Below are 12,006 nucleotides of genomic sequence, written 5' to 3' on the forward strand. Positions count from 1 at the left end.
GCAACCTGGACTCTAAAGCCTGCCCTTCAACCACCATACAAGACTGCATCAGGAAGTATCTGTGGTGCATGTCATGGCTGTGTGAGCTGAGACAAGCCAAAGGCTATGCTTCAAAGCACCTGCTCTCAAAGACTGAGAGACAGCTGGAGGAGCTCAGTCAGTAAACTGCTTGCCTTGCAAGCATGGTGACCCGAGTTCAACCTATAGAACTACTTGGGGAGAAACATGCATGCATATAGTACATACTTCTAATCCCAGCACTTTGGATACAAAGACAGGCAGGTCCCTGGAGCTCACTTGCCAGAAAACAGAAAAGTGGTGGATGGTGCCTGAGGAACAAAACCCAAGATTGTCCCCTAACTTTAATATGCACTTGTATATATGAATACAGCACAGCGCATGTGCGCACACACATACACACACAGCGCAGCCTTTATAGCTGTGTTGTATACTGTATACATAAATGCTATCCTATCTAGGCTGTGTATGTGTCGTATCTACATACAAATGAGCTTGTGTGGCTTGTGCCCACATACTGGATGCATGATGAGCACACACCATCTGTCATCTGTATGACTGGCACTGGCACACTTCAGAAATGGTCAGTACAGCAGCAGAGCCAGTGGCTCTTACTGTGAAACCAGGGCAGAGACTGTCTCCTGAAGTGAACAACAACAAGACACAATATAAGAAAACATAATTTTTATTTCCATTCTTTTATGAACATGTGTATGTCCTCAGAATTAATCTGAAATGGAGATAACATGTCTCAGACTATAACAGCTGCCATAATTGGTGGTGGTGGTGGTGTATGTGTATGTGTATGTCTGTCTGTCTGTCCTGTAAAGACCTGGTTTATATCATGGTCTCTTGAGGCCATGGGCAACAAGTGTGGTTTTCAGGGGCAAGAAACATACACTGAGGGTCACCGCAGAGCTAGGGTGCCAGGGTGTTCTAGCCTGACTCACTGTCCTTAGTTATGAATGGTTCCCAGTATGAATGTAAACAATCCTGTCTGTGGGCCACCTAACCATGGCAGTCAGGTTTGAGCAGGCTCCACATTCTCAGGCCCTGTGCCTTAGGTGTGGCTATTGTAGGGCCCGGCTCAGCCTGATGTAGGCCAACACCAGGGGCATGTTGGAAGTCCCTGGCTTTTGCTCTTTTCTTGAATTGTCTTCACTGAGTTAGAAGGTGACCACACCCAATGTTCCTGGAGGTCTCCTGTCCTCTCAGGCCGGCCTAAGCAGCCGCTCTAGAAGTACCAGCTTGGTCTGCAGGTTGACATCAAAGGGTGGCAGTTTCATCAGATTCAGGCTCACACCTGTAGTGCCCTCAATGCTGGCCAGGACTCGATGTGTGTCCCTGTAGAGGGCCAGGTGCCCAGGCACTGCCTCCATGAGGATGTGGGTGTAGTTCAGCATGGCTGCTGCTCCCACATCTTCGTTCTTGTCATACCTGGGAGAGAAAGGCCACCTGTCACCACTGCACTCAACTTTGCCTAAGTCTCACACCACCTCTCCCCACATAGGTGCCACTGAAGTGATTTATATATAGGTGGCCTCTGTGAGAAGCAACTAGACCTATAGCTACAATATTTCAGAAACAAGGGCTGGAGAGATGGTTCAGTGGTTAAGAGCACTGACTGCTCTTCCAGAGGTCCTGAGTTCAATTCCCAGTACCCACCTGGTGGCTCACAACCATCTGTAATGAGATATGATGCCATCTTCTGGTGTGTCTGAAGACAGCTACATACTACAAGGTACTCATAAATAAAATGAATAAATCTTAAAATTTCAGAAAAAAAAATTTCAGAAACAAACCTCCAGACATCGTTGACCTGTAGAAACCGTGACACGCCTGTCTGGGCAGCAGCCACATCAATGTGTAGAAAGACATCTAAAAAAACAAATCTCAGTTAGAAACCAGCACGGCACTTCACTCGGGTGGGGGGTGGCTTTCCCCAGGGAGCACTCGGACTAACCTGTCTGAGGTGGCACCAGCTCATGTAGCCGCTGCATCGCAACCCCACCAGGGTAGTTGAAATGAGACACATAGAGGGACGTGGCTGTATATGCCACATTCACCAAGATATGTCCTATCACCAGCAGAGCTCTCACCTTGTATGGCCAAGGCTTTTTATTCAGGCTGAAAGAAAAAGATATGTAATGAAGAACATATGGTGGCAAGAATACCAACATCTACAAGGCTGAAGGCAGAGAGTAACTGAGCTTTCTTACTGTCAGCTTCGACAATGTGCTGCTCCAAACCCACAGAAGCATCCCGAGTCTGCAGTTCTAAACCCAGACAGATCACACACACACCCCAGCAGGAATACTCATCTCAGGATAACTGAGACTATCTTCAACACTGCCTTGCAGAACCAGAACTAAGATAATGATAGGCCAGACCACAGGGAACCAAGACTACTTAACTCTGCATATCTCTTGCCCCTACCTAACTTGGTTTACATGGAAGGCTCAGGTCAGCACCCCCTGTCTGTTCTCTTTTTTATTTATTTTTTTAAAAACATGGTCTCTATGTGTAGCCCTGGATGTCCTGAAACTCTCCCTGTAGACCAGGCTGGCCCTGAACTCAGGCTGAGATTCAACTGCCTCCGCCTCCTGAGTGCTGAGATTAAAGGTGTGTGCCCCTGCTGCCTGGTTCATCTGTTCTTTTTAATGTGTTTATAAATCTCTTTTAATTGTCATATGGATACAGGAAGGGTGTTGAGCCTGTGCTTAGGCTAAAACTAAAATTTTGACTTAAAAATCTCAATTAATAGCCAGGTGATGGTGGCTTTTAATCCCAGTACTCATGGGGCAGAGGCAGAAAGATCTCTTTGAGTTCAAGGCCAGCCTGGTCTACAGCGTGTGTCCCACCCAGAACAGTCAGGAGAAATCCTGATGTGAAAAAAAATGGACAAATAAAAAACAAAACAAAACAAAATTTATTAAGAAAAACCTACCAAACAACAACAACAACAAAACAACTCAACTAACCAAATGATTAAAACACCAGCTGAAGAACTTTGTGGCTGTGCACAGGGGCACAGGCCTAGAATCCCAGCACTGGGAAGGCCAAAGAATGAACAACTTTGTGGTTGTGCACAGGGGCACAAGCCTAGGACCCCAGCAATGGGAAGGCTGAAGAACGATGGCAGATTTGAAGCCAGCCTGGGTTACATGGCAAGATTACCTCAAAACATAAAGAGCCAGGAAGACAGCTCAGTGAGTAAAGGCACTTGCCACTCAAACTGGTAACCTGACCATGATCCCAGAACCTACACAAAGGTGGAAAGAGAACGGACCCCAGATCCACGCCACAGCAGTGCACCTCCCCACTAACTCACACACAGTAATCTAAAATAAGAAAAACCTCCATTTTCCACTCTAGATGCCAATTCAAGTTTAAAGTAGCTTTTAAAGGGCATTAAACAGACCCTGCATTACTGTTTGCTTCTCTTGTGTGTAAATAAACCATACAAAGCAAACAGACATCCACAATGGAAGGACTGGGAGGCCGACTTCAACCAGGAGCGCTGTACTGAGGTACCTTTCATCATGCTGGCATTCCTAGGTCAAACCTCATCCACCCTGTGGTTGCCTGCTGAGAATAGCCCAACCTCCCTTCCTCCCTTTCCCAAGACAGACTATGGTTGGTGGGGAGGGGGCAGTATTTTCTGTTGGGGGATGAATGATCCAGGTGTGCATGCGCAGAAGCCAGAGGACAGCAGGTTCCCTGCTCTGTCACTATCTCCTTCCTTTCAGACAGTGCCTCTCATTGGACCCAGAATGCTACAGGATATTTGATTATCATACATAGAAAATCTAATTCTTAGCAGAATATAAAAGCTTAAGTAGATATTGTGGTTGTCAGGCCCGTGAAGTGTATGCTGTAGAGATGCAGTTTGGGTGTGCCTCTAAAGCCTCCATAGCTAAGAATGTTAAAGAATGCAAAGTTCCTGCCTGTTTTAGGACAAGTTGCTTGGAGAGAGTCTTTGGAATTTGCTCTGTAATCTGAGGTAAAGTCAGCTGGGTGGCCTTGAGTTACTGAAAGTGAAATGGTTGGGCCCACTGACTTGGCTTGGAGTCCCCACCGAGGTTCAGCCTGCCAAGGGTGTATGTAGGGCAAAAGATAGTGACTTCTTTTATAAACAACTGTACTTCTCCCACCCCGCCCCTTTTCTCAATTAGGCTAAGTCATAGCAATCCTCCTGTTTCTGTTCCCCATCATCACTACCACAGTGCTGGAGTTACAGGTTAACATGTGGCAACACCTAGCTTTTTACATAGGTCCTGGGGACCCAAATGCAGATCCTCATGGTTATACAGCAAGCATGTCTACCCATGACACCCACTCCTTGGCTTCAGGAACACTGGGATTACAGGTGTGCACCCAGCTCCAGGAATCTTTACCTGTGGTCTCTGGGTCACTTTCTGGGAACAGGTTTACATGCTTTCTCTAAGTCAGTTTGTTACCCACCTGTAGTCCAGGCTAGTCTTGGAATGGGTATATGGCCAAAGATGACCTTGAACCTCCACCTAATTTATGCTGTGCTGAAGGCCTACTCTGTTCATGGTAGACAAATGCTCTAAAACTGATTTCCATCCCAGCCCTGTCCCTGGTTTTCATTTTTGAGAAAGGCTCACACTGTACAGCTCAGGATGACCTGGAATTTATTATGTAACTCGGGATGGCTCAAGTTGGTGTTCCCAAGAACTGCAATGACAGGTGTGGTGAGCCTCTGCTAGCCTGCTCCATCAGACTGCTGTAGACAACGGATGCCATCCCCACCTCTCAGGGTTGCCTTTAAGGCCTGACTGGGTCTCGAAAAGCATAGCAGACCTCAGCTCTGATCACCCCCAAACCAACCCTGGGCTCTCCTCCGTTCTGCCTCGGTGCCTCTAAAGGCATACTGTAAACAAGCACTGATGGGCTTGACATGGCGCTGCCTCCATTCTCACTGTCATTGTCCCTACCAGGAGCACCTCTGTCTCTGAGGCTGCCTTTAACAACAATGGCAGTTAGTAGCTGTGACAGAGACTGTGTGGCCCACAGAAAGGAGAATGTTGTTTTCTGCCCTTTAAAAAAAAAAAACAGTCTACCAACCAAAATTTAAAACCATTGGCCTCAGATACAAACTTTCAGCAAACGTTCACTCACTCTATTTCAGTTGAGGGACAGAGTGAAATAGTGCCACCAGCTGGGGACCACGTGTTCAAGTAAGTGAGCCTGTGCGGACAGTTTCAATTCAAACCACACAGTGCCCCTTAGACTCACGTCAGCACTTGGCCCTCAGTGAGTGGCCCAACTTCACGAGCCTCTGGAAACCAGGAGGTGAGCACAGTGGAGGATGTAGGTTACTGGGGGTGTGCCTCTGAAGGTCACGCCTGGTCCTTCCTCTGTCTCCTGTGCACCTTGAGCAGTTCCTGCTGCCTTTCTGTTCTGCCTCACTAATGTAAAAGGCTACACACTGAACTCTAACCCTAAGCTGAAGACCGAGTCCCTCCTCCCAAAGCTGCTTCTGTCAGGTTATTTGGCCATGGCTACAAGAAAGCTGCATCTGTTAAAATCTGTTCGACTTGAGCAAATGTGTACAAGTGAGCAGTTGAGGGTCTGAGCCATGAGCTGAAGGGTGGTCTGAAGGCAGCTCCGTGGGCTGGCCCCTTCCCTCTACCAGTTGTTCTGGGAAAGGAGAGGAATAGAAAACACCTCTGCCCACTGCCTGGACTCTTAAGGCCCCCTGAAGGGCCATACCATGAGATTTGTCCCAACCAGAGTGAGCAGCTATGTGCCTCTGGAATCTTGACCTACCTGGGCCCAGCCAGCCCTCCAAGAACTCTGACTTCTGCCCCTCTCAGCACCCTAAGCCAGGCTCTGCAGTTCTGAGTCCTGAACATGGTCCATGGCTCCTGCTTTGGTTCCCAGGGCATTCTTCATGTCTAAATGAGGAAAGGGGCAGAGTGGACCTTCTAGGTCAGTGGAGCCCACACCACTATTAGCTAGCTACACTCAGCCCGGGTAACCCTCCTCATAGCCTGTCTGTCCCCCTAACACCTACACCACCAGCTGACCCTATTACCTTACTGAACCACCAGTCACATCACCTCCTCTGTCTCTCACCTCCTCTTCATCTGTATCACCTGTCCCCAGCAACTCCCACACCATCTTCCACATGAGCCCAGCCACAGCTTCCCTGAGTCCTCACAATTAACCAAAAGCACCAGCTCAGGCCCTCTGCCACCCACCAGCCTGGACCAAGAACATCCTCCACCTGATCAATCATTTAGAGCCCTGGAATCCATCCAGGACCAGCCACTTCCCGAGCTTGAAGCCTTGGCCATCTCTCCCATTACCCTCTGGGACAGTGAGCAAGGTGCTGGGAAGAGACAGAAGCAAGACTCACAAACACAGGAAGAGGCACTGAGCAGTGAGGAGAGGCCTCCAGGGACATGGAAGACCACAGACAGCCAATTTATCAGAAATCTACTCAAGTGACAAGGACAGTCAATGATTGTACTTGAATAGTGTGTACCAAACCAAATATTCTTTTTTACTCACAGACGTCCACCTGCCTCTGCCTCTTAAGTGCTGAGATCAAAGGCATGTGCTTCCCTGCACAGTGAATCTCTTTTTCTTCCTATTCCCCCACAGGGGTTCTCTGTGTAGTTCTGTAGACCAGGCTGGCCACCCGCCTCTGCCTCCGAGTGCTGGGGTTAAAGGTGTGGGCCTTCACTGCCCGGGGCAAATCTATTTCTGATGACCCTGTAAAGGCACCTATCTCCTGGGTAATTAAAACCAGCGCTCCAGAAAATACATCAGTATAAAAGCAGACAGGTATCCCAAGGACGGAGCCCTCACACATAGGTGCAGCCTCTGGCAGCCACGACGTTGAGGACAGGGAAGGTATAGATGATGAACCGCAGCTCCTTGTGTGGGAGGAGTGAGTATAAAGCCACGAACCCCAGGCTCGGCAGGGCCAGTGCATAGGTCCTCCTGTCCACTGCACCCAAGGGTATGAATAGAAGGCTGCAGCCCAGGCCTCGGGGCAGGGCTGAGTAGAAATACCACAGGGGTGGGGAAGTCTTCGCGTTAGGGTTAAGGAGGCATGAATTTGTCAGAGACCAAGTCACTGTCCACCTAATGGAACTAAGTATGGTAACAGCATAAAGGCCCAGTCAGCTATCTAGAAGACACAGCAGAGACCTGCTTAGGAGGCACGGGGACGGCCGATCTGGCACAGCATACCCGTCCAGCTACAGTGTAACTGAGGCCCACGGAGGACTATGGGAGACCCTTTAGCTTTTCTCCTTTCTTCCCAGGATTGACAGATGAGGGTGGGAGTTATCAAGTGTAGCTATGCTATCCTTCCTTACCAAGAGACCATCTGAAGGACTCTGTAAATGTTTTAAAAAGCAGCTACCCTGCAGACTATGGGTAGGACTAGGTGATACTTAGGGAGACGTTGCCAGAGAGTGCCAGGCGTGTGCCACAGGAGAAGCTCCTGCCCTGACTGACCCTCAGACAGCCACCCAACCTGTGCCAGCCTGGCTGGCTGACTGGATAGAGACCAGGGTCATGGGCATTCCTCCCCTAATACTGAAAGGATACGCCCCAGTTGGAACTTTTGTTCAGGACAGTGTTGTACCAAAGCACCACTCCTTCCGGCCATACAAGGTATCGCCAGAAATAGGAGTCCACAGCAACCGTCAGCCCTAATGACAGAACAGAAGTGTCCTCAGTAAGGAACATGGCCAACTATAAAATTCAAGTCTCAACCCACATGGACGCTGTGCTTAACTGCCCCACAAAGTGACTGCCGGCCACAGAAACTGCCAGCGGCTTCCCATGAAAGGAGCTGATGGTGTGTGACACCATCTCTCATCGAGTATCTTCCCCAGTGTATGACATACTGCCCTCCTCCTGTCTGTCCAAGCAGCCTGGAGGACAGTGGTGGATGCAGCTTCCAAGGAGAAGCTACCTCTAGGACAGAAATGGCATGTTCTACTGCTGCCAAAGTTCAGATCATCTTGTTGACATCTTTAAAAAAAGAAAGGGGTCTAGAGAGATGACTCAGTAGAGAAGAGTGAATACTGCTCTTTCAGAAGCCACAAGGGAAGGTTCAGAGTTGCCTGTCACATTTCCTGGGTATTCTTCTGGACTCTACAGGTGCCTACAATCACTCACACGTATTTTCACACACACAGACACATGTATATATATATAATTAAAAATAAAATAAATTTTAAAAAAGGTTTCTTGGGGGCTAGTGAGATGGCTCAGTGGGTAAAGGCACTTGCTGCCAAGTCTGATGACCCGAGTTCAATCCCTGAGACCTACACGGTGGTAGGAAAGAACTGACTCCCACAAGTTGTGCTCTGACCTCCGCATGTGCATTGTGGTGAGAACACACACACACACACACTAAAGAAGGCTAAGTGTAATAAAAACAAATCTCAAAGGTGGAGGCAACAGTTTAGTAAAGAGCTTTCCCTGCGAGGGGAAGCCCGAGCTCTATCTCAGAACCCACAGAAAAGGCCAGGAATGGGCCAGGGATGGAGGTGAGTGCCTTAACTCTAAGTGCTAGGGAGGCAGAGGCAGGTGGATGTCTGGGAGTTTGAAGCCAGCCTGGTCTACAAAGTGAGTTCCAGGACAGCCAGGGCTATGTAGAGACCCTGTCTCAAGCAACCACCCCCCACACACACACACAAACAACCACACCCATCATCCGGGTATGAGGCTGATCGATTACGTGGTAGCTAACACCTGTCCATAGCTTCAGTCCCAGGGGATCTGATGCCCTCTTCTGGCCTCCATGGGCACCAGGTACACGTGTAGTAACCAGAAAAACATGCAAACAAAACCCATACACAGAAAATAGAAATAAATATATCTCAAAAAAAAAAAAAAAAAAACAAAAAAACCTAGGAACAAAGCAGGTGGCTAGTCTGAGGGACGACACTGAGGCTGACTTCTGGATGCCACACAATATGCACACACCAAGTCTCAAACTGACACACTTGTCATTTCAGCAACGTGGAGGCTAAGGCAGGAGCTGAAATTTGAGGCCAGCCTAGACCACGCAGTGGGCGTGGTTGTTTGGATAAGAATCCCCCCAGGGCTAATCCATTTTAATGTTTAGGTTCTAGTTGGTGGGCAGTTCAGAAAAGGTTAGGAGGTGTGGCTTACTGGAGTGAGTGTGTCAGTGGCCTACTGGAGTGAGTGTGTCAGTGGAGCCGGGCTTGGAGGTTTTAAATGAGCCCACACCAGTCTCTCTCTGTCTACCCGCTGCCTGTAGATCAGGATGCACCAGGCCCGGTCTTGGTGTGTGTCTGTCTGTCTCTGTCTCCGTCTCTCTGTCTCTCTGCCTGCTGCCTGTAGATCAGGATGTAGCTCTCAGCTACTACTCCAGCGCCATGCCTGCCTTCCTGCTGCCACACTTTCTGCCACAATGACCATGGACTAGCCTCTGAACCTGTAAGCCAGCCCCAATGAAAAGTTTCCTTTTACAAGCTGCCTTGGCCATGGTGTGTCCTCACAACAGCGCAGTAACTAAGACAGTAGGATTTTTTTCTCAAAATACCAAACCCCCAAACTGAAAGAGACACACACAGACAAACCCGAGATGCCAACTTGCCTAGACAGAGAAGCCCCGCTGGGATGGCGTGTCGGAGCACTCTGGCCAGCGACAGTCTTCTTTGGTACAAGGTCAGCAGCAGCGCAATGCCCAGCAGCATGGCCAGCTCAGCCCTGAAGCCAATGATGACGAAGGCTGAGAGCCAGACAAACAGGGCCCACCTCCGCTGCAGCCAGGCTGTGAGGGCCGGTAAGACTGCAAAACACGAAGCGCACGAGAAGGGGCTCGCTTTCTTATAAAACACACATACCCAAGTCACTCTGCGGGGGCTGGAGTGATGGTTCAACAATTTAAAAACTGGCTGTCCTTGAAGACCACCCAGGTTTCACTCCCAGCACTTACAGGGCAGCCCACAGCTGTCTGTAACTCTAGTTGCAGAGGACCTGATGCCCTCTCCTGGCCTCTGAAGGTACTTTACACATATTATGTGCTTAAATACATATGGAATACTCATACACGCAAAAGCTTAAATAAACAGACAAACAAACAAATACACTCTAGAAGCTGTTCAGCACTTCAGAGTTTAAGGCAGGGGGATCTAGCATTTAAAGCCAGTTTGGACTACACAGTAGGACTATGACCCAAAATACTAAAACCCAAAATACACACAAACCCCAGAGACGCCTGCCTGCCCAGACAGAATGTCTGCTGGGCTGGCACGCAGGTGCTTCAGGGTAGTGTTCTTTAGAAGAACCAGCCCTGAGTACAGAGAGGCCTGCTTCCAGAGGAAGAGACCCTGAGCAGTTTATGAGGAGCCCAGGAGGTGGGGGACAATGCCGGGGGCAGATGTGTGAACACTGTGAGGAGTCAGAAGGCAGAGCCTGAAGCTACATACCCACAGCCAGGGCCAACACATTGGGGAGTGTCCTCGTACAGTAGAACATGAGATGAAACTGTGTGGCTGATATCCAGCAAAACATGGCAGCCACCGTGGCCCCGAACTGCTGTCTCACTTCCTTTTGTAATGTCCAGAGTCCAAAAATCACACCAAGCCCAAGGATTCCTCTGACTAAATGAAATGAACAAAAAAGTCACTGAAGTGAGTGACCCAACAGGAGACACAGATGAAGCCAGGGGCTCTTTGAGTGTCACTTGAAGTGGCAGTCAGTGACAATATGCAAGAGGCTACATAGGAGCTCACATCTGTACCAGCAGTGGCCACTGGGCCTGTGAGTGCACGGAGACCTACACCAACCACGCCTCTGACTTCCTTTCAGTCTCGCAGCCCTGGCTATCTGTCTGCTGAAGGTATGTCATGAGGACTTTTGTGGAGTCTAAGGTACAACCCCTGCTTGCTTGTTCCAAGTCTGGCTACAAGGCCACAGTGAGTGTAGCCAACTCCCACCCTACCCCATCCCCACCCCACCTGTGACCATGTGATGTCAGCTCTCACCCCTGTGAGGCCCTTACCTATCAGCTGAGAATAAAATTTGGATACTTCCAACAGTGAGAGCACATAAACCACGGGGCTAGAGAACGCTGCAAGCACCAGCGGCCCGAGGAATGTCCTGGGGACAACTCCAGGAAACTCATGGTGGTCGTACTGCAGGGAGAAGAGTGGTCAGTGCACAGGCTGGGCAAGCGAAGCAAGCGTCCGCTCGGTGCAGTGCCTCACCTGGTCTATGTCCAGCCGGTGGTACAGAAGATCATGTGTGGCCTGAAGGTTGAAGCTCTCTTCTACCTTGGTGTAGGGACATGCAACCAGGTGGATGGTAGCCACGGTGACCAGCAGCCCCAGAAGAGGCCATGACCGTCTGCCCGATGGCTTCTTGCCAGCCATGTAGAGCTTTAAACTTCATGCACCTTCACAGAGACACAGATAAGGTACACTGTTACCTTACACGGTCAAACTTTCCTAAGATGCGGCTTGAGGACACACAGGTAAGATGTGAAGGAGACTAAGCACAACAGCCCTTGAGATGGCTGTTCTGTCAACCTGACGACATCTAGAGTTAACTAAAACCCAAGCAGCTGGGTACCCTGTGAGGGATCTTTTGAAGCAGGAAGATCCATCTTTGATCCGGTCACAGTGTCTGCTGGCAACCTCTAGAAAGGACATGGAAGGAGGGAGCTTGCTCTTTGTCTGCTTAGCCTTTCTCTTGGGCTCGCTGGCAAATCCATTCCTTCATTGGCAATGGTTCCTGTTTCCTCAGGACCCCAGTGTCTACTGAAGACCATCTGAAGGAAACACCCAGCCTTGTGGACTGAACAGCTACTGGATTCTTGGACCTCCCATCCACAGGCAGCAGTTATTGAACTAGCTAGACCAGTCTGTAAGCCACTCTAATAAATCCCATGTGTATGTGTGTGTGTGTGTGTGTATATATATATATATATATATATATATATATATATATATATATATGTGT

General features: G+C 49.2%; 1 protein-coding gene across 1 annotated transcript in view; it reads right to left on the reverse strand.

Annotated features, from left to right (window-relative positions):
• Nucleotides 1-685: 685 nt before the first annotated feature.
• The window catches only part of Alg12 (ALG12 alpha-1,6-mannosyltransferase), a 14,586-nt gene continuing 3,265 nt past the window's right edge, over nucleotides 686-12,006 (reverse strand). The window contains exons 2-10 of the mRNA XM_021217042.1: nucleotides 11,253-11,440; nucleotides 11,048-11,180; nucleotides 10,473-10,646; nucleotides 9,638-9,832; nucleotides 7,612-7,715; nucleotides 6,862-7,085; nucleotides 1,982-2,145; nucleotides 1,821-1,896; nucleotides 686-1,455 (exon numbers count right to left, since the gene is read on the reverse strand). Coding sequence (XP_021072701.1) covers nucleotides 1,230-1,455; nucleotides 1,821-1,896; nucleotides 1,982-2,145; nucleotides 6,862-7,085; nucleotides 7,612-7,715; nucleotides 9,638-9,832; nucleotides 10,473-10,646; nucleotides 11,048-11,180; nucleotides 11,253-11,417 — 1,461 coding nt within the window. The 5' untranslated portion in view covers nucleotides 11,418-11,440 and the 3' untranslated portion in view covers nucleotides 686-1,229. The remainder of the gene's footprint in view (nucleotides 1,456-1,820; nucleotides 1,897-1,981; nucleotides 2,146-6,861; nucleotides 7,086-7,611; nucleotides 7,716-9,637; nucleotides 9,833-10,472; nucleotides 10,647-11,047; nucleotides 11,181-11,252; nucleotides 11,441-12,006) is intronic.

The sequence above is a fragment of the Mus pahari genome, chromosome 17 (assembly GCF_900095145.1).
Source record: "Mus pahari chromosome 17, PAHARI_EIJ_v1.1, whole genome shotgun sequence".
Taxonomy (NCBI): Eukaryota; Metazoa; Chordata; class Mammalia; order Rodentia; family Muridae; genus Mus; species Mus pahari.